Source organism: Camelus dromedarius, chromosome 18 (assembly GCF_036321535.1).
Source record: "Camelus dromedarius isolate mCamDro1 chromosome 18, mCamDro1.pat, whole genome shotgun sequence".
Classification (NCBI taxonomy): domain Eukaryota; kingdom Metazoa; phylum Chordata; class Mammalia; order Artiodactyla; family Camelidae; genus Camelus; species Camelus dromedarius.
Window position 1 is genome coordinate 21,806,302 of NC_087453.1, and position 22,776 is coordinate 21,829,077.

The 22,776-nt window shown below is 51.3% G+C and overlaps 1 protein-coding gene across 1 annotated transcript; it reads right to left on the bottom strand.

Moving 5' to 3' along the window:
• Positions 1–568: 568 nt before the first annotated feature.
• Positions 569–22,625, bottom strand: XKR7 (XK related 7). The gene is made up of 3 exons (XM_031434003.2): positions 22,042–22,625; positions 3,458–3,660; positions 569–2,127 (listed from the first exon to the last, which is right to left on the bottom strand). The coding sequence occupies exons 1-3, from the start codon at positions 22,623–22,625 to the stop codon at positions 1,175–1,177; spliced, it is 1,740 nt and encodes a 579-aa protein (XP_031289863.1). The 3' UTR covers positions 569–1,174.
• Between the last annotated feature and the right edge of the window lie 151 nt (positions 22,626–22,776).

The following is a 22,776-nucleotide window of genomic DNA, read 5'->3' on the forward strand; positions in this document are numbered from 1 at the left end:
TATGGACCAAGGCGGACAGGGGCACAGAACTCATATACACCTCCGAAGTCTAGAACTGGAGTACCTGTTCCTTGATATTCCACTCATAGGGTTCTAGAGCCCCCACCCCCGCCCCCAGGCAGGAGCTAGAATCCCCCGTGGCAGAACATCAGTCTGCCAGTCACCCCTTTATAACAGAATCCAGATCAGAGTGACTCCCTAGGACACTTTATCAGCTATGTGTCCCAGAATTTAATCTAGAACTAAGACTGTCCCTCTAGAACAGTTCCTCTGCTACATGTGCCAGAACGTCATCTACAATTGAGCCCAGAGTATCTTTCTAGACAGTTGTGTTCCAGACCTTTATCTAGAAGAAATGTTCTAGATGCTCACTAGAACAAAGAATGGTTCCTTGAAACATTTCACCTGAGGTGTCTGGGACCTCATCCATAAGAGAGCCCACAACAAAGGGTGTTTCCTGAGGAACATTCTCTATGCTCCGGATCAAGGTTCCCCTCCCCCACATCTGCCTCCCTTTCAAGCTTCTGCCAGCCTGGACCCCTCAGGTGTCTCAGGGTTCTTCCTCTTGTCCAGCTCCAACACTGTCAACCCTCCCCACCCCAACTCCCCACCCAACCCCAACTCCCTCCTTTAATTCCCCTCCTGCCCAGGCTCCAGAACTCAGACCCCATAGGAACTGGAGCAACTTTGTCCACCAGATGTTCCCACCTCACCCCACATCTTCCATGGCCTCCTCCATCCTGCTCAGAGATCTCCTCCCACACCCCCATACCCCTTGATGAGCACAGGGCCTAGGTCATGGACCCCCTTCTCTGGTGGGTCCACCAGTTGAGCAACTCCTGGCAGGGGGGAGGGTACGGGGTCCCTGGCACCAGCCATGATACAGAGGCCTCCATGAAGGTGAGGCAGCTCACCAGGAGCGTAGCACCAGTTGGTTCCCTGGGCCCTGGTTCAGGGGAGTTTAGGAAATGGGCCACAGGGCTGAAAACAGGGCCAAGGGCTGGGGCCTCCACAAGGCTGCCTCCTCCCATGAAAGAACCCAATGGTAGGGTCACTCTCCTCTTGGACCCACAGATCCATTCCCCCCTAGCCCAGTGGCCCTGAAATTCTGGGCTCAACACTGTGGTCGATGTGGGGTCAGCCGAAACTCATCCCTTCTTGGGGGAAGACTGGCCTACACTGTGGTCTCATACTCCAGCAGCTCCTGGGAGGTCCCGATGCTTCGGTACTGCAACCGGGGCGTTGTGGGCGAGGAGTACTCCAGCGCCAGAATGGTCTTCCGGAGCCGTCGGTCAATGAAATGAGCATCCCATGCAGGATACTTCTTACGAGGCAGGTCAATCCGAATGACGGGCCCCTCTGTCCGCAAGGTGCGGGCCACGGGTGTAGGAGGCAAGCCAGGCCGCACCTGGAAGACAGGTGGTGTGGGAGTCCCCGCACGCTCGCCTCCCGCTGAGACCCCATCCCGCTCAGTGCCTGTAGTCCTGGGCAGGGACCTTGGGGGACTTGTGACAGCATCTGCTGGTGGGCCACAGGGCCCTGGAGCCTCACGGCAGATGCAGCCAGGCGTCTGGGGACCCAGCATGGGTCCGTTGGGGTGCAGGAGGCAGTAGTAGACACACATGAAGAATATGCCCAGCGCGAAGCTGGAGGCCACCACGCAGACCAGAATGAGCGAGTGGAAGTCGGTGAAGTTGTGGCTGGAGTACCAGAAGCCGGTGAGCACGGCGTTCTCCAGCAGGACGATGCAGTAGTAGAGGGTCATGCGGCGGCGGCTGCGGCCCTCCTTGACGTTGAACCAGCAGAAGATGTAGATGATGCCGACCACCATGTTGTAGATGATCTCTTCCCACTTGGACATGCAGAAGTCCGTCTCGCCCTGGATAACCCAGAAGGTCATGACGCACCAGTGGGCCACGATGAAGATGCCAAAGTAGAGCTTGTAGACGCTGGCAAAGAGTGCAAAGGCCAAACTGCGAGCCGCGATGGTGAACAGGTGCCACAGCACCTGGGCCACAGCGCCCTTATAGGACAGAGGCCGCTTGTCGTCCCGTGAGTCCCGCAGCACCTTCTGGTAGGAGGCCAGCGTCCAGGCCAGGGACACGAGTGAGGCCGAGGTGGAGAGGGCTGTGAAGACAGGGTCGGGGCGGGGTGGGCTGGGTTAGGGGTGGGTCTGGGTTGGGGTCTGGGGAAAGGGGGAGGGTTCTGGGTCAGGAGTTGGGTTCTGAGGAGTTGTGAGGAAAGGCTCTATAAATCAAGAGGGGTGTGAGGAGGGTCCAGGTGGGTGGTCTTCAAGAGCAATGGTGCAGGGGTGAGAGTGGATAGGGTTGGGTATTTCTACAGGGGTGGGAGCATAAAGGGAGAGGGAAGGTAGATGGTTTTGGTCTTCATAAGTTTCAGGACCAAGTATCTAGTTTGGGGCTGTTAGGGTTCAAGGGTCTTGGTGAAAGGGTGGGAAAATAGGGTCCAGGACTCTGGGAGTGAAAAAGGAGGTGAAGGGGAGGGGGGTCACAATTAGGGCACAGAGGAGCCAGAGGGGACTTTTAGAAGCTATAGGCCACCAGGATGTGGCTGGGGTGTGAAGAGGGATCTCCAAGCTGAGCACAGCTGAGGGCATGGGAAGAAAATCCCAGTGGGAAGTTTTGACTGGGGCCCAGTCCTGGGCAAGGGATGATTGCCAAGGGCCTGAGAGGTGGTAATGGGGTCTCTTGAAACCCTGCAGGTATGTTGGGCAGCGTCTGGATGGGAGGAGTGTGGGGAGCTCCAGGGAGACTGGCTATGTGTTTTATCTCTGACGTTGAAGGGGTTGGCCCAGTCTGTTGGATCAGAGAAAGGGACAAGGTGGGTGGGTGGGGTGACTACATGGGAACCAGGACAGGAGTTTTAGCCTGTTGGAAGGAGTCCCCAGGGGCTGAAGAGCAGCAAGAGGGTGCATGGAAACACTCTGGAAACTGGTGGTGTTTAAGAAGGTTTGTGAGGCGGTGGGGTCCCCAGGAGATGCAGGCTGGGACCAGGACAGTCTGGAGAAAGAAACAGGCAGGGGACTTCCCTGAGGGTCTGAGGTGTGGTGATGGGGTCAAGGGCCTCTTCGGACTTAGCAGAAATGGAGTGTCTGTTCCACCCTGGCAATGGGGAAGGGAGGAAGGTGGGAGAGGGGAGCGCGCAGGGGGCCTAAGAGGAGGCAAGAGGTGACGGGAGTCAGGTCTCTTACCTGAGGGTAAGAGGGCCATCAGAGGGGACATGGGGGTCTCCAGAGGCCTGGAGGATAGTGAGAGTAGAAGGGGAGCCTCCAAAACCTGGACAGTGAGTAGGCCGGGGGTAGGGGTGGCAGGAGGAGTGGGGAAATGGGCAGGGCCTCCCCAGGGGACCTGAAGCTGCGAGAGTGGACAGGTAGGGCCATCAAAATACTGAAGATGTGTGAGCCCCGGGGCGGGCAGGGCGGAGGGGCGGGGCTCACCGGGCAGCAGGTCCGGCACGCCGCCGCGTTGCACCAGGAGGCTGAGCTGCAGCACGAGCTGCGGCGCGCTGCGCAGGAAGGTCTCCAGCAGGCGCAGCATGCTCACGTCTGCGCTCTCGAACAGCATCTGCCAGTAGAAGTGGCGCCGCAGCCGCTCCCCACGCCAGCGACTCTGCAGCCCCAGGTACATGGCGCGCAGATACCTGCGGGAGGACGCGGTGCTCAAGGGGTCAGGCTCTCTCGCGCTCGTGCCCCTCGCCCCCTCCCAATTGGTCCCTGGCCACCCAGCAAGTGCAAAGGGCCAGGGCGCAGTGTAGCGCTGGGAAAGTCACTGTGCTCAGCTGCCAAATGGACATATTGAGAGGATCGCCCCACCGGGCTGTTGTTGGGCAGCTCCCAATGGGCTCACTAGCTTAAAGCCCTGGCACAAGTAAGCCTTTAATACAGCGTTGCCAGCATCGTTATTGCTATGGCAAGTAGGGCCTGCTTTCTTTGCAGGATTCCTGATACCTTACCCTGAGCTTACAATAGCCCTATTATTATCCCCATCTTATAGATGAGGAAACTGAGACCCAGAGAGGTATGTCACTTGTCCAAGGTCACACAGCTTGGAAGCAATGGAACCAGGATTCAAACCCAGGTGGGCTGGTCTCAGGCCCATACTCTAACCATGAGACAACACTGCCTCTCACTGAAAGCCATAATGAGTTTGCCCACACAAAACATCCTTCAGAGACAGTCCCTGGTGCCAGCCCCAAGTCCTGTTGCCACTAGGAGCTTCCTGGCCTTTTCCTCAACCCCATCTCTGAGAGCCCAGTTCTCCCCATAGGGAAGCTGCTCATAGATCCCCCTGCGTTTGAGACTTTGCCACTTCCTCTGGTGCCACTTCTCCCAACAAACTTCACAGCTCCAGCTGCTTTGCACACGTCACAGATTCTAGAGATCACAATGCTAAGTTTTTGCATCTGCTGTTCCCTCTGCCTAGAATACTGTGCCCTGCCCTCCAACCCTACCCCAGCCCCAAATTTGGATAACTCTTGTTTTTCTTCCAAGAATCAGCTTTTAAATATGACTTCTAGGTAGGCAGCCTCTGCTGACCTCCCTTCACCCAGGGTAGGGGCCTCTCCCCAGCTGCCCTCCAACCCAGTACTCGTCACAGTGGGTTGTAACTGCCTGGTTTATGCACTCCCCCCAGACTGAATTCCATGAGGATGACTAGGTCAGCTTACTAACTGCTATGCCCTCACTTCTTATCACAAGTAGGTGCCACTCTGTGTCAGCAGAATGAATGAATGTGTGCATGATTGCAAGTTTGTTTAACTGAGTGGAACTCTAGTAACCCTGTAGGCGGTATGGAAGGGATCCTGAAGTCCTTAGCTTAGTTCCTGACTTTGCCTCTAATCTACCATGTGATTTGGGGCAAGATCCTCTCTGAGCCCTGGGTGATCCCTCCCAAAGTGGCTGTGAGGATTAAATGGATGAGATACTTTGCAACTATAAAGTGCAGTGACCATTAGGGTGAAAAAGGACCTGTCCACACTGCAGCTACAGACCCTGCCCCTCCAACCCCCAAGTTTTCTGATGCATGCAACAGGCTAAAACCAGAGAGGGTGCCTCTAGAAATGAGATCCCCCAAAACCATGGGAGAAAATCCCGCCAGATTCAGTGACTCTACTGCCTGAATGCAAAATCGGGCAGCCAGGGTTTGGGGGTCTGTTCCCAGATATGAAGTGCCGGCATTTCCAGGATGTTGTTTTGGGACTAACTGTGTTCAATTGTGTCACCAGCCCAAGGGAGGAACCACAGTGCTCCCTGGAATTTGTGACCAGCCGATACCCAAACTTTCCCCAAATGAGTAGCCTGGTCTTAGCAATGGTGTGGCCCTCTCTGGGCCTCAGTTTCTTTATCTGGCAACAAAAGGGATGGGCTTGATGACACTGGAGGTCCTTTCAGAGCTAATGTTCTGGGACCCAAACTCTCCCCCCAACAATACGTAGCCAGAAACATCCCATTTAGGGCTCTCCTTCCCACCCCTGGGTCTTCCCAGGACCAACCAGTGGTATAGACACACCCTCAGTGTGACACAGTGTGGGACTGGCAGCCAGGATGGGGAAGAGGGCTGTTCCCTCAGAAGCTGGCTCAAGAAATGTGAAGGCCCCGCAGTCTAACTCTCCCATCCAATGCTGAAATCACTGCAGCATTTCCCAGCGCCACGCACTTACACCCCTGCTCACACACTTTCCAGAACAGGGAGGCCCTACCTCCTGAGGCAGGGCCTTGGGCTTCTGAGCAGCTCCAGGGCTGAATGATATTTCTTCTGATGAGCAGAAATTTGTATCCCTGTAACTTCTATTCTCTGGGCTCCTGCCTACCCCCCACAGAAGGATCTCTCGAGTTAGAATCACTCATTCGTGTCTCTTGACCCCTAGCTCTGTGCCAGGCCCTATGCCTTTAAGTACCTCATAACCCCATGGGAGAGAGACAAGCTAAGAGCTGAAATAGATGCTCAAAGATGCCGCGGAACCCAGAGAAGAGATTGGTAACTTTAGCTGGGGGAGGGAGTCAGGGAAGGCTTCTTGGAGGAAGAAACATTTGATCTCTATTTTAAAGCACGTGTAGGTATTTGAAGGCACACAAGAGGCGGAAGGGTATGCCAGGTGGAAGACTCAGCTGAGACAAAGGTATAGCGGCATCAGAGAACATGGCTTTTTAGGGGAATGGCCAGTGTTTTGCCAGGCCTGGAGGGGAGGATTTTCTCTGGCAGCGGCATAAGAAGACTAGAATTATGAAGGGCATCAAATTTTGGATCGAAGAGTTCATATTTTATTCTAAATCTGAATTCTATCCCAGAATCAGGGGTGATACGATCAGCTCGGTGGCTTAGAAAGCTCGCTCTGGAGGCCAGCTGGGAGGAAGGCCAGGTGAGGCTGGGGTTTGGTCCAGGACTGAAATGACAGGGCTGAGTTAAGGCAGGGCACAGAGGAGGGGCCAAAGGCAGAGCTGGAGATGGCCGGAAGTGAGGGTGACTAGGGGAGACACCAAGATGTTTTCCAGAGCTTCTCAGGGCTCAGAACACAGATCACCTTTCCCAGCCTGCATCTCCTCCCTCCCCATTCCCTTCCCCAGTCCTGTGGCTCTGGCTTTGAACAGGAAGGAGAGACCAGCTGGTCCAACGTGAAGGGGCCTAGGGAGCTGGGGGAGGGCAACACCCTGGAAGTTTCTCTCAGGCTGGAAGACCATCTGTTTCCCGGCCTGGGTCAGCATGAGGGAGGCCCCGGCTCGGCCAGCATCCATCACCATCTGACAGGCTGCCTGCCCACCTCCCCGCCTACTCCTGCCCCCTCCTGTGCCAGCTCCCGACACCCCATGCGCCCCCACACCCCAGCTAGCCGCAGACAAAGGGCACATCCAGCCAGGGCTGCTGTGGGCTGGAGCCAGGAAGGGGGAGGGGAAGAAAGAAGGCCACTGAGACCCAAGAGCATGGGGTCAGCGGGGAGCGTGGAAAGACCGTGCCGCAGTCTGAGGATGAGCAGGACGGTGTTCAGCCTTATTCTGCCCTCCTTTGGAAACAGGACCAAAAACTGGTGGTCCCTTCCAGTGAGCACTAAATGCTCGCTGCCAAGGGCTTGCGAGGTTTTCATGGGTCTACGAAAATGTTAGAGGCCTGGGGGAAAAAATTGGCTCTAAAACACAGGGAAAAACAGCAGAATCAAAAATTAATAAATGTTTAATTAAATGTCTGCAAAATAGAACATGATATCAGCCGGTCAACTGCAATTTGGCTTTTATCTAGTTATATATAATTTACCTTTGATGTTTGATATGGCTGCATTTTAATGTGCTTGATAGATGTGGGGCCCACACAGGTCTTAAAACAGCCCTGCCCAGGACATTCAACCTGATTTCCCTGGACCTCAGTTTCACTTTCTCTAAAAAGGGACTTACTCCTTTTTTTGTAGGTTTGCTTTCCAGCCCTGCCCTGGATGCTGTGTGACCTTGAGTAATCTCTCTGCCTCTCTGAGTCTCATTTTCTCCCTTGTGAGCATTTCTAACCTGTACATAGTGACGAGGAACATGTGCTAGCCAGAGGCCTCTGGCTCCCCCTGATCACCAAGAAGCCTCTCTTTTATAATTGAAATGTATTTGGCATACTAGCAGCCTCCCTTAAAACCTCTGCCAGGGAGCCCACTCTATTCCACTCTATTTGAAGGGAAGTTGGAAGAAGTTGATTTTCCCCACAAATGGGACAGATAGCCCCCGCAGAGAAGGATGCCCCATCTTAGGGAAAGGAGTCCAGCCTTGGAGGCGGTGCCTCTGCTCTCCTTCAAAACACATCCCCTGTCTGTCTATTCCCTCATTGCCACCACCCTGGTCCAGGCTGCTGTCATCTTCTGCCTTCTCAGTAAGCACCCTGCATCTGCTCCTGACACCTGTAGTCCACTCTCCACATGGCAACCAGTGGGATATTTTTTAAACTGATTATGTCAGATTGTGTCATTCCCCTTCTCAAAAGCTTCCAAGGGCCTCTCATCCCACTTGGAATAAAGTCCAAGTTTCCCTTGGTTTGCAGGCCCTAGACCATCTGCCCTGCCTGTCTCTCTCACCTCATGGCAAACCACTCTTTCCTTTGTCCCGGCACTCCCGATGCCCTGGAGGTTCCTGGAAGCCAGCCACACTTGTTCCTGACTCTGGACCTTTACACTTGCTACTTGCTCTGCCTGGCTGAATCTTCATCTCCCACATCGCCTTCTCAGAGAGACCCTCCCCAAGGCCACTCATCCCATGTCAGCCCCTCCCCCGTCACTAAATCACTCTCATCTCTTATATCACTTATTTTCTTAATATACACTATAAACAATCTTTTAAATTAATTTACACATTAATTTTCTATTTTACTACCATGGCTTGCTGAGGGTTGGGACCTCATTTGTCCTGGTCACCATTGTGTGCCCAGCATCCATACATGTAGTAAGCACTCAATTAAGTGTTTGTTGAATGAATACATGTGAGTGAGTGAGTGCGAGTGTCTCCCTCCTGACCTTGGAGGCCCTGGGGCTTCTCTGCCTGTTTTCATAGAGCTAGCACATCTGTCCTTCTTCCTCCAGGAAGCCTTCCCCAATGCTCCTCAGCCTGGTTGGGCCTCCCCAACTCTAACATCTCCCAGCCTTAAACTGCCTGAGGCTGGCCTAAGCCAGAACCTAACAAAGAGTTTCTACCACTCCCATTTTGCAGATGAGGAGAGAGGTGCTTAGAAATCTGTTTTGGATCTAATTTGCTGACTCCCAGTCTTGGGCTCAGAGAAGAAACCTGTTTGGGAGGAAACTGGAAATTGGAGATAAGTGTGTATCATTGAGGGTGGGGTTGGGAACATAACAACCAAGCCTTGAGAAGAAAGAAGCCAGCAGTGAGGCTCTGAAAGCCCTCCATTCAGGATCCAAAAGGCTGTCTTCTCCAGACGCCCTGCCCTCTGTGAGCAGCTGGCAGGGCAAGAGATGGACAGACTTCATTCCCTTCTCCCTAGGCCTGGTTGCCTTTGTGACCCAGGGACCTCCCAGCATCCTCCGGGCTGGGGGGCTCCTCTCTTAACAGGCAGAAGGGAGAAGGATAAGGGGATCCCACATCCCCAAGAAGCCAGGAAGCTTATGGGCCCAGCATCTGGCTCCCCATGCCTCTCTCCTGTGCTTTGTTCCTGGGGCAACCCAGGAGTCTCTGGTACCAGCCGGGGTTGCTGGCCTGAGCTTCAGTCTCCATGCAGATGGTCAGCCTGGACGCATCTCTTTGTGGGTCCTCGGATCCTCAGTTATTGTCTCTGTCTGTGGCTCACATCAGCCTGTTGTGTCTGCCCCTTGAATGCAGGGTCATTCTATTTACCTATCTGTTCCTCAGTTACTGTCAGTTAATCTATCAGTCAGTGTCACCCGAGGACCCTGGGTCAGTCCACTTATCTGTCTTCGAACTATGGGTCACGTTGTCTCCCAGATCCTATGTCCATCTGTCATCTTGACCCTGGCATCCTGGGTCAGCCTGTCTGTCTGATCTTAGAGACCAGGAACATTAGTCTGTCTGTCCCTTGGACGTCAGGATAGCCTGTCTGTCCCCTTGGATACCAGGCCTGCTTTCCTGTCTGTCTTTCTGGCTGTCTCTTGGATACTGTCTGTGGGTCTGTCCTTCTTTCAGTCTCTTGGCTGGTCGGTCCATCTGCCGGTCTGTTGCTCAGCTCGTGGCTCGCGTGACTGCCAGTTTTCCAGCCACCCTCCCCTGCCTGCTCCTCCTTTCCCGACTCTGGGGCTCTCTCTGTCTGTCTGCGTCTCTCACATCCTCGGCTTTTCCATCTGTCGATCTCGGCGTTTCCGAGTGTGTGTTCTCGTCCCTCTCCACTCCCCCTCACAGCTCGGGGCCAAAAACACAGCAGTTTCCAGCGGCTCCCTCACTCCTGTTCCATCCAGGAACTGCCCCTCACCAAGGCCAGCTCTCCGGTCCCTAACGTTGGCCAGGCTTGGAGGCTCTGGAGGGTGACCAGGGTGGGGCTGGGGAGGCTGGTCTGACGGGAAGGAGCAGGAACACACCACCAGTTGAGCCCATGACTGCTCTGTGAGTCTGTAGGGGGATAGTGTGCAGGGGTTGATAATAGCTCACACTTATTGAGCGCCAACTGTGTGACAGGCTGTGCTAAGCCTTTTTATACATATTGTCCATTCCTCACAACAAATCTTTGAGGTGGGTACTGTGATTATCCTTACTTTACAGACGAAGAAACTGAGACCCAGAAAGGGCCTGGGACGTATGTAAAGTCACACAGCAAGTTAGTGCCAGACCCAGAACTCAGCCTTGACTCTTCATGGACCCCTGTACCAGAAAAGGTGATTCAGTTGAACAAAGGACAAGCAGAGGGCTGCCCAGAAGGACCCAAGTTGGACAGGGATGGGCTAGAAGCTTTGCCTGGAATTATGTGGGTTTAGAGAAAACTAGGGGAGGGGTGACAATAAGTAGCTGGAGAAGCAGGAGCCCCTGACTCAAGGCTTTTACTAGACTTTCTGGAAAAGTCCAACCCTTCTGTGTTCTTTAGTCCTCCTACAAAATAGGCCCAAGTAACCTGATTCTTGCTACCCCAAGAATCCAATACCCATCCAATTCTGGATAACATCTGGATACCCCAGATATCCAATTCTGATAATATTAAGGACCAACAGCTGTATCCTCAACCCAAGGGCTTCTCTCCACCCCGATGTCATCACTCTGGTCTAAGCCACCCACATCCAAGCAGCAGCAGCCTCTGTCCACCTTGATCTCTCCCTCCATCCTTGCCCTCTTAGACTGTATTCTTTACAGAGCAGCCTGAGTGGTCCTGTAAAATCCTAGGTCAGGTCAGGTCACTCCTTATTGCCCTTAGAATAAAATCCTCACCACGACCTTCGGAGCCCATTGCAATAAACTCTGTCCACCTCTAGGACCTCATCTCCCTCCACCCTCCCCACTTCCCCTGTCTCCAGCGATACTGGTTTTGCTTCTTCCTGCCCACCCCAAGTTCTTTCCAACCTCAGGACCTCTGCGTGGAAAGGGCTTTACCAATGCCTCACAGATTCTCATTCTTTCCATCTTAGCTCAGTGCCACCTCCTCAGAGAAGACTTCCCAGGTTCCCCTTGCCCCCTACCCCTTCCAAAACACTTCTACCCACCCTTCTGGCCACTGGCTGTTCAATTACCCTATTTTCTTTTCTTAATAACACATATTACAACTGGAAATCACCTTATTTATTGCTTACATATTTCTTGTCTATCTCTACATGAGTGTGGGGACCATGTTTGCCCTTTTCTCTGCTGTGCCCCTAGTGCCTAGCACATAGGTAATGTTCAATATATATTTGTTTCTTGAATGAGTGAATGGATGAAGAGTGTGAATGTACTTTATAAGGCCCCCAAGTGAAGGCTGTCAAGTACTGAGGGAAAGAATCAGCTTTGGGAGTCAGGGAGACCCAAGTTCAGATCCTGAGGCCATCATTTACTGTCTGTGTTGTTTTGGGCAAGTTGCTTCCCTCTCTGAACCCCTCAGCTCAATGCCCACCGTATGGGACAGCTATGAAATCAGAAAGTGGCGATATGTATAAAATGGCCAGCCCAGTGCTGGGCACTCAACCAACAAGAAATTTGACGAACTTCACCAACTCAGAGGCCCTGGTGAGAAGAGGAGGTCTTACAGATTCCAGTTTAGTTTCCAGTGAGGCTGATACTACTCCTCGCTTGGTTTCCCTGGTGTTCAGTGAATCTGTCCTCAGACAGAGAGATGGTCAGAGAAGTCCCTTCAGGGCAAGTTCACAAGGCAGCGTCTTCTTTGGGGTCTTTGTCCTCCCCCAGAAAATAACTGCCATTCATAGAAGGCCTTCTGTAGGCAATTTGCTAAACTCCTCATTGCAGCCCTATGAGGTTTCATGGGCATGATCCTCGTTTTTCAGATAAGGAAATTGAATCTCAGAAAAGAGGGAGACTTGATATGTGAATACTTGACATGTATTCACCCAGCAGTTTTGAGTACCTACTGTGTGCCAGGAACTGGGCTAAAATGCTGGTGGGGACACTAGTGAGCGAGACAGACCCAGCCCATCTGGCATAGTCTACTGGGGGACCTGGACATTAATGAAATCGTTATGTAAACTTGAAACAGACATTCTGTGGGTTCCAGACATGCTCCAATGGGCTTCTGTGCTCCTGCACCAAGGAAGGCAGTGCTATTGGAGAAGGGCCTAGCTTGGGAAAGGTGTGGCAATCAGGGAAGGCTTTCTGAGGGAGGTGGTTACCGAGCCATGATCTGAAGCAGGCACAGGAGTTAACCAGGTGAAGAGAGGGAAGGGAGTTTCTGGCAGAGGAAAGACATGGGTAAACATCCTGAGTTGGGAGGGAGAGGTAAGTGGTCAGGATGGCTCTAGCTCCAGAAAAGGAGGTGAGAAAATAAAGGATGAGGTGGGCCATGGTGAAGCATTTGATCTTTATCTTAAGCATGGTAGGGAGCCGTAGAAAGATTTTAAACAAGGGAGTAGGTTTTAAACAAGAAGGTAGTGTTAGAGAGCACTTCCACATTTTAGAAGGAGTACCCTGGCTGCAGGGAACAGATTGGAGGGAGGCAAGGATGGAGGGGGGAGACCAGTTACCAGGAGAGGGGTGAGGATGGCCCAGACAGAAGAGATGAACCCCTGAGACATTTAGCAGACATTTGGGAAAGTGACTTGCCCAAGGTCAACAGCCAGAAGCATCAGAATTGCACCTCAGATTAGGAATGGCTGAATCCCCCACCTCACCCTAGGGCACAAATCAAGCTGAGCCAGGCCCTGGGTACCCAGGTGCAATCTATGAGTTTGCTGGGAACCACAGGGTGTCCAATTCTACAGCTACATCATCTGCAATGTGGCCAAGGAAGCTCTTGGGGGGAATGGCCCTGAGGCCCCCTCCCCATCTGTCCACTCCTCAACGCTGAGCACTCCTGCAAGGATGCAAAATGGGACCTTCCTGGAGTTGGCAGCCAAATGAGTCATAAATGTCAGTAAAGGATGCGATTTTACACGTTTGGCTCCCATTTCATGTGGTGCTGGTAGCTGGGCTGTTTCCTTCCTCCTTCGCAGCCCCCTGCAGAGTCACAGTACCTTTTTTTTTTTTTTTTTTTTTTTTTTTCTGGGTTAAGGCCAAACATTTCTCTGCCACTAATTTTAGGCTCTGGCTGAAAAGTTGAGACCCTCTCCCAACCCGCCCACTGCTATCAGCTCCCAGCCAATTCTCCTCTCTTTGCCAGGTGGGGAAGCAGGCAGCTCCTCTCCAGCAAAGCATTTGCAACCAGGTTCTCGCCTCATGTCTTACACTGTATGAGGGCAGCCAGATCTCCTTCTCTCTCTGGGCCTCACTATCTCCATCTGTGAAGTGGGTACAGAGCAAAGACTAAAACTGACGACTCCATACTTTAGCCCATGGCCCCCTGTCTCCCACTTTTCCTCTTTTCCTGATATCCCTGTGCGGAGTTGGGATGGCGTGAACCTGTGAAGGAGAGGGAGTTAGATCCTAGTCTCCTGGCAGCATCTGAAGGTACTAGAAGATCAAGGCAGGCAGAAATCACCACGTCTATTTGTCTCTGGTCTGTGAGAGCCTAGATGGTAGAGGGGACGGGCTGATATGATGAGGGACTCCAGGGAGTGATAAAGAGGTGCCCCGTCTAAAAAGGCAGCTGTCCCTCAGCTCCAACTGATTTTTGGATGGGAGAATGTGAACCCACTGTGGCTGGAATTTCAATTTTTCAAGAAGAAGTGGAAATCAGGATATTTATGCAAAAACAAAAACAAAAACAAAAACCACCCCAATTTGGAAATGTTGGCAACTAATTTTAACAATGCTATATGAATTTAAAATAAATTATTATTCCTTTTTTAGATGTGATAACAGTATTACATACTTATAGTTATACTTTTAAAAAGTCTTTCATTTTAGAGATATACTGAAATATTCATGGATGCAGTGCTATGACATCTGAGATTTTCTTCAAAAATAGCATGTAAGGGAAAAAACGGGGTGGGGTCTAGACCTATGCTCTCCAGCATCTATGTGTCTGGCACTAGCCACGTGCGGTGATTTAAATTTAAATTAACTAAAAGTAAATAAAATTTAAAATTCGTTCCTCAGTGACACATTTCAAATGCTCAATAGTCACGTGGGACTGGTAGTTACTGTATTGGACAGTGCCGATATAAAGCATTTCCATCCCTGCAGGAAGTTCTGTTGGATGGTGCTGGCTTAGATAAAGCAAGGTTGGCCAGGAGTTGATCATTCTTGGAGCAGGATGGTGGCACATGGGGGGTCATTATCCTGCTCTCTCTCTCCTTTTGTACATTTAAATTTTTTTCCATAATCAGAAGTTTCACTGAACAGTAGGGGGAAAAAACACTGTGTGGACCAAAACAAACACCTTCTTAGGCTGGATTTACAACCTGTGGTCTGGCAGATTAGCATCATAAAGCCACCAGATTAGATCCACCAGACTCTTAAAACTGTGAGGGGCTTTATTGATGATCTAGTTTTTCCTCCAAACTGAAGGCAGGAGGCCCTGCTCCAGCTTCTCTGCCAAAGTCAGCCACTTTTGTCCGCACGTGTCCGGGGATGTAGAGTTCATGCCCTTGGGGCAGCCCGCTCTGTTGGGGGCAACTTGATTGTCAGGGTAAGCTTTCCTCTTATCAAACAGATTTTGCCTTCCTTTAACCTCGGGTTGTCACCTACTCTCCCACTGTCTCTGGAGTCACAGAATAAGCCTCCTTCCTTGAAAGGGGGCCCATGGGTGAGGGGTGGTGAGCGTTAGGACCCCTGATGCCCCTCTCTCACCCCCTATCTTGTTACTAAGCGACTAGGATGGGCTGCTACTTGGGCCAATAATAATTAGTGGTAAATATTTTCTGAGCATATAGTATGTGAAAGGCCTGTACGTTTATATTATCTCAAGACATCTTTACAAGAACCTTCGAGGTGGATACTGTCACTATCTCCATTTCACCGATGCGACTAGCATCACAAGCAACACAAGAAATATCTAATTAGTAAGTGAGAATCTCCCTTCACCCCACCTCTCTGACCCTAGAGACAATGAGAGGAGAGGGGTCTTCTTTCCATATTTTCTGTGCTGCTTGAGGTTTCAACAAGAGTGTTCGGTTCCTTTTTAAACAGACAAAACAACCAAGCAATGTCCTTTCTAGATTAAAAACAACAACTTGTCTGATTGAGGGAATGGGAGATGGGGTCTATGGGGCAGAGGGTGGCACGTGTTGGGTTTGTTCCCCTCCTGGGAAGAGGCGGCATGTGAGCTTGGCCTTGAAGATGTACAGAGTTTCACTTGGAGGAGGATGGGATGGGGTGTTGCTGGAGGAAGGACTGCAGGCAGCTGCTCAGAGGCATGAAGGAAAGGAGCAGGTGGCTTATTTGGGGGGTGGGCAGAGCAGTGAGGAGCCAAAAGGGCAGGAGGTAAGGGGCTGGTCACAAGGCTGAAATATTAAGACTTGCTCGAGGCTGGCCCTCTGGCTGCAGAGTGGCAGGGTCAGCTCTGAGCTTTAGAACAATCATTCCGGCTGCAGGTGGAGGCAGGATGGGGTGGAGTGGGGGCCCAGGAGGTGGGGCACTGGAGGCTGATAGGATTTCCCTGGGGAGGAATTCCGAGGCCCAAACAAAGGCAGAGCGATGAATGGAGAGGCCAGAGTAGATCCCAACCCATCTTCCTTCCTCTCCCTCAGGACCCTTCGCCCCAGCTGCTGGGGGTTCAAAGCCATTTCCTGGCACTCTTCCCTCCTCCCTCAGGGCTTCTCCTGTGTGGTCTTTATAGATCAAAGGGGGGACGCTGGGCCCAACTGCCGCCGCTGTGTCTGTTCGGAGCTGCTCTAATGGCCTGTTGCTGCCAGCTGGGCAGAGAGAGGAGGGCGGTGGGGGAGGAGAGCGTCCTGGAGAGGGGTCTCCCAGGAGGTGGGTGGTGGAACAACCCTGCCAGGTCACAGCAGGGAGGGCCCTTGGAGAGAGAGAGAGAGAGAGAGAGTCACTGAGTTCAGGGGGTTGTAAACATGTTTCAGCTGTGGGACTGTCAAAACGAAATCTTAGATGCGTAACCAACATATCAAAAAAGAAAAACTCAGAGATACTCAGGTTGAAATGATGATAAGAGGGCTGTGAAACACTATGAAATCCAATTCCTGACCTTTTTATGAATAATAATACAAATAATAATGGCTACTAAGACTGAAGACTTCCTGTCTTTCCAGGCACTATGCTAAATACTGTCCATATGTTCTTTTTTTTTTTTTTTTTGGTTTGGTTTTTTATGAGGGGGAGGTAATTAGGTTTATTCATTTATTTATATTTGGAGGAGGTACTGAGGAATTGAACCCAGGACCTTGTGCGTGGTAAGCATGCACTGTACCATATACGTTCTTTAGTTTACTTCTCCCCCAGCCACATGTAACTGTACTATTATTCAGAATGTCCAATTTGCAGATGACAAAAATTGAGGCACAGACAAGTTATGCCATTTGCCCCAAATCACAGAAAGTGGCAGACATAGGATAAGGCTGGTTCCAGAGTATGAGTTCTTAATCATTAACTGTCTGACTCCACTGGGGAAATTAACCAAAAACAGGAAAGATATCGGGTCCGCTTTGCCTGAACAGAACCCCTGCCCCCTGTGCTACTAGCCTGGTCCAGCTCCCATCTTCTCTCACCTGTATCATTGAGCAGCCTCCTCATGGGTCTCCAAGATTACCCTGCCCTCCCTCCAGTCTATTTTCCATCCAGCAGCCAGAGCATGCATTGAAAAACATAAGTCAAGACCCTATTCCTTCTCTATTCAAATCCTCTTGAGCTCCCTGATTCATGCAGATTGAAAGTCCACATTCTCCCCGTGGCCTGTGAGGCCCTACAGCATCTAACCCCAGCCAACCTGTCCACCATCGCCTCCTACACTCTCCCCCCAACCCCTCTTTGCCTCTGCCACATGGGCCTCATCCTTGCTCTTCTCCTTCTCTGAGCCTGGAACACCCTTCCCAAGACATCCACACAGCTCGCCCTCACCCCATTTAGCCCTCTGCCCGCATGCCCCCTCCTCACAGAGGCTGCCATGGCCACCTTATCTCAAAGAGCCACACACCACCCTGATTCATTTTTCCCTAGCACTGAACACAATACTTTACATTGTGTTATCGTTAAGTCATGTATGATATTATTTTATCTTATATAATACATACTTTATTTTGTTTGTTTATTGGTTCCCATCACAAGACTCTTGAGCTCCACAAGGGCAGGGACTTTGTCTTGTTCACCCCTCTATTCCCAGCAGTTAGCACAGTGCCTGGTATATAGCAGGTGCTCCTGCTATATGGTGCTCCATTTGTGGAATGAATGATTACAGATTAAATGCACAGCTGCCAGGTCACTATGGCTTCAGGGGCCTTCAAGACCCTCTTGCCCTCCTGCCCCCTCCCAGGCCACCTGCTCAATGCACAAACCCCTTTCCAAGGGAGAACAAAGCCCAGGCTGATGGCACTAATCACTGCCAGAGGTTCTGAACACTCAACGATGGGCCAGCCCTCTGCTAAACCCTTGGTACATTACCTGGAAAAACCTCAAAACAATCCAAGAGGTGGTGACATCATGGTCTCTAGTTTACAAGGGCTGAGACTAGACTCAGGCACAAAGAGATTATGCGGCTTGTCAGGATCACATATATAAAGTGGTAGGGTCCAGATTTGAACTGAGGACATTTGAATCCAGAGTTCATGCTCTTAACCAGCATGTGAAGAATATAGATTCCCAAAGAGGAGACCCAGACCTGACCACCAGAAAAGACACTATTTCAGAACTTCTCTTAAGTGCAGGGCTTGTGAGGAAGCAGAGGGAGTAGCTCCGGGGCCTAGAAATAGAGGGAGTATTAGAGGGAAGAACCTCAATGCCCAGTTTGCTTCCATCTCCCCCCGCCCCCTGCCAATATGGGGTCCCCCAGATCCTGACAGCCTGGGAGGAATCCCATGCCAGATCGCCTCCCATTAATTGGCTAAAAAAACCATGCTTATCTGGCCAAAGCTGGGGCCCAGTGAGTTTAAGATTAGAGAAAGCAGGATTCATGGCTTACTGCTCTGCTGCACACAGGGTCAGAGGAGACAGGGTTAGGACTTTAATTGGCTTAACAGCCCTGAGTGGCTTAACAGCTCAGAGGGTTGGGGAGGGGGGTGGTGGGCAGAAAGAGATGAAAACACAGGTTGGTGTCCAGCCCACAGCCAGCTGCATGTCCGACCCAAGGATCTGAGTGTTCTCTCGGGGATCAATCTGCCAATGTACAGGGCCATTTCTCTAGGATCCTCTAAAGCTGCCAATGTGGTGCTGCCAGGGATAGAACCCAGGCATGAAAATTGGGCAAAGGTGGGTTGGCACCTCACCTCTCCCCTACTTCTTCAGTGAGTGATCTTGGGCAAGTTACATGACTTCTCCAAGCCTCACTTTCTCATCTGATAAATGGGTATATCAATTTGCCACCAGAGGGAAGGTTTCAGGGTAAAACAAGATCATGAGCCTGGACCACCTCACATGGGGCCAGCTGGGACATGGAGGGTGCACAGTGTTTGTGGATTCCTTCCCCTCCTCTCCACCCTCAGGGCCCCATTTTGCATTTATAAGAATAACACTCATTTCCCAGAGTGGTTTGGGAACAGAATAATAAAGGACCTTAATCAGTTGTGAGGAGCTGACCAGAGATTGCAAAGAGAATGGGCCCACATATGTGTTTCCTTTAGTTGACACTGTTTTTTAAAAACCTTAATTAATAGTTGAATATTGGCAGAATTCACCAAAAGAAAAAAAGTCCCAATTTCCCATTTCTCTTGAGAAATCAAGATTTGACAATACCTGGTACATGATTTCTCATGGAACCATCAGATGGAGCTGAGTATCAGCTTCCTCTCCTCCAGGACACTGCTTGTCCCATACTGTCTTCTTGTCTGACATCCATGTACTGACACAGGTCCGTGTTACCTGGCTCCTCAAAGTATTCAAGCTTCTCACAAGCATGAGGAGTTAAAAGATGTCTTTATGATTCAAATTAATTTATTCAGAAATAGGGATGTGGGATTGGGAGGTGAATGACTAGCCAATCTCCCAGCTTTGAGGGCTTAGACACACATCTCCTTCCTCATTACCCTGAGTTCCACCCCTCAGGACGTCTGCACGAAGTCCTGCTGAACAGTGAACCTATTCTTTGTGGGAAATTTTCACAGGGTAAGCAAACATGTTGCGCCAACATTGCTTGGTTTCCAGGAATGCCAACCCTGGTGGCTTCTTGTCCGGTTTTCCCTCCATTTAGCCAGACCCTTAGCCATTTCAGAATCCTAAGTTTTGGGTCAGGGGCCTAGGGACTTTAGCTCTGATAACTGAACCCAAAGTCAGAATTCCAGAAAAGGGGAGACTCTTAAGGTCATCAAACCTAATATTTTCATTTCACATACAGGGAAACTGAGGTGAGAAGAGCCTCACCCAAGGTCACCTAGCAAGCTGGTTACAAACCCAGATTAAGTTTCCTGATCCGACCCCACCCCCAGTCCAGCACTTTCCCTGCAATATACAGTGTGTCCTCATCCTTATTCAACTCCCTCCCCCTCCTTTCCCATTCTTATCTCAGTCCAGCAGAAGCCCTGACTTTCTACCATTCTGGAATCTTGGGATCTCAGACTCATAATTCTTTGAGCATAGGGGACACTTTAGTGGCAGAATTGCAGGGTGGATAAATTGAACTTGGGCTCTGAAAGCAGAGAGTCTTGAGTCCTTGCGCTTTTACTCCCTGGTTGTGTGACCTTGGGCAAGGATGTCCCCTTTCTGAGCCTCCATTCCCTCATCCGTTAAGTAGGAATGATAATACAACCACATCACATTATTAGGAAGGATACAAGAGATGAAACAGGTAAAAATGCAACCTATAGGCTGGCACAAAGTGAGTGCCTAATAAAATAATTATTATAGAACTATAAATTAGGGCTCCCATACCCCTACTGCATAAGTGGAATAGTCCAGTTGTGCTCAAAGAGAATGGAACTAGACAAACTGAAGCACATATACCTTGTCTAAATTGTTTCAAGCCTGATGCTGCTTGATGTTTTGTTTTGTTTTTTCAAGAGAATCTAGGTCTCTGGATTTTTGAAATACTATACAAGCCAGACAAAACACTTCCGTAGGCCAGATTTAACCCAAGAGCCATTAGTCTGTCATCCCTGCAAAATCATCTCATCCCAACCCCCTCACTTTACAAATAGGGTAGAGTGGAAATCGCTAGCCCTTTTATCTAAGAAAGCATGGTGCTCAATGGACCCTCAGCCATCTGCAGCCGCTCCCCTGAGAACCCCCCTCACCCCCACCCCATGGTCATTTTTTTCTGTTTGAGGGAAATTCAAGGAAGAAGTATCCATTGCTTGTAAGTAGATTCTGAGCAAGGGGAGAAGGGGGTTTTGAGGTAGCGAGTGAGTCAAGGGGCAGTTGGCCCACTTTAGGCTGAAGGGAAAGGGGGATGAAGCTTTGGCTACCAAGAATAGGAAGTTACCATTTCAGAATCTAAAAATATCTTTCACCATCTGTCCACTCGGGCACAGAATGATAAATGCAGATTAGTTCCTGGATGTAGACATGAATATTTTTATGTGTCAAGCTAATAATAATAACACCACCTTGTGTGGATAGAGCTCCACCCACCTTTTCCCCCAGGGCAAGATAAATGGAATATACACATTATCTAGGCACGGCATAGATGGGGAAACCAAGGCAAAGAGAGATCTGGCAACACAACAAGGGTGACACAGCAAGTGAGCAGCTGGGACAAACCCTGGGAGTCCTGTTTCCAACCCTCAACACAGAACTGAATCTTCTGAGTTAAGCAGAATATGTTAACAAGTAGCAGAATAAATATAACAACAGCAATGGTCACCTTTTACTCCACAGTGACTTTGACTTTTTCCGTGCTTTCCCCATATCTGTGATAATCATGACAATCTATTGCAATCCTAAAATATGTTACAATCTGCAGGGTCTTTACGAAGACCTTCTCTCACCTGAACATCCTAATAGGTAAGAAAACATAAGGGTAGGTCAGTGACATGAGAAAAATAGGGAATGTCCCTCATTTCACGGATGAGGGAACTGAGGCTTGGAGGGAGGAGGGGTTTGCCAAAAATCTCATAGTAGGCAAGTTCATTCTGCAGTGCACAGTAGGGCCTTAGCTACTAGAGCAATACCGACCCAAGGGGAACCCGAGGTTCAGAATTCCCCATCTCCAGTCAACTCAGTTGAGCTCAGCTCAGCTGGACCCTCCGTCCTGGCAGAGGAAGAAGCCTAGAAGTGAGCTGCTTACACAAAGCTCAACTTTGTCTTACTGTCTTGAGATGAAAGGACAGCTAGTGGCCATCTAATCTTAGATTCAAGATCCCAGATCCTCATGGCCCTGTTTCTTTTGGGGTGACTCAAAGAGAGACTTGGAGAGACTCTGGGGAAATGCTGGAAAACAGAAGGAGCTAGACCAGCTGGGTCCAGTACACCCTTTCCCAAAAGCCCAAAAAGTTTGGGCGGGATATTCACTTAGCTGCCTCAAATTCTGTTTCTCCTGGGAGGCTGGGAATGGACTACAATTCCAAACTGAGAATCTTTGAGAGCAGGGAAGGATTTCTGAGATCTTCCCTAAGCCCAGGCCCAGCATTCAAAGAGAGAGGAGTGGGAGAGGGCTGGTTCGAGCCCTGGGGCCCTGTGCCAAGCTTCACATTCATCTCCATCGACCCTGGGACCTCCTCATCCACACACCCCTGAGGATCTTTCTCTTTCTTCTTGACCCATTCCCTCTTCCCTCAATGGCCCGATCAGAGAGGATGGTACTGAGGCTGGTCAGAGTTACAGGGCAGAGGTCAGGGAGGAGCTGGCAGAGAAGAAATCAGAGCTGCAATAGGGTGGGGCGGTGCTGAGGTCAGGACAAGAGGGGTCAGAGCAAGCCTGGGGTGGCAATCAGCCCCTCACAATCACTACTCCTCGGACTCAGTTATCTCCACCTGAGCTTCTCCTACCTCCAGACCTGACCGAGCTGCAGGAGGTGGACGAGGGTCTGCAGTAGCCAGACGCAGAGGCGGCAGCAGCGGCGGCGGAAGGTGCTGGCCGAGGAGGGCACGGGCTGGGGGCCCAGCTCCGGGCTGCCTTCTTTGGTCCGGAAGGCAACGGCGCTGTCCTTGGTGCTGATGACGGGCCCGCCGACACCGCTGTCCTTGGTGCTGACGGCGGGTCCCGGAGCCCCAGTTGGTTCCGTGTAGTCGTAGACGAACCAGCGGAAACTGAGCAGTTGCACGACAAGCGAGGGCAGGAGCACGAATAGTAACGTGAGGCCGAAGTAGGTGTGCTGACCCTGCAGGTAGTAGGAGGCCGCCAGCCACAGGTCCGTGGCGCCGTCGGAGAAGAACACGAGCAGCGCGCATAGGACCCAGCAGCAGTCCCGCAGCTCGTAGCGCGGCCCCGGGCCTCCCGCCCCGGTCACCCCAGGGCCCTCGGCAGCCGCTGCCGCCTCCTCGCGCCCGCCCGCACTGCCTCGGGCTCCTCCGGCCGCCCCCTCCGGCTCCGGGCCGGCCGCGGCCGCCGCTCCATCCGACTTCGCGGCCATGTTGGCAGAGCAGGAGGCGGGGAGCGACTTCCGGGCGGCGGAGGGGGTGGGGTGCGGAGTAGGGAGGACCCTGTGCGGGCGGCTCCCGCCTCCTTCTCTTCCTCCTTCTCCTCTTCTTCCTCCTCCCCTCTACTTCAATTATTCATTCCCC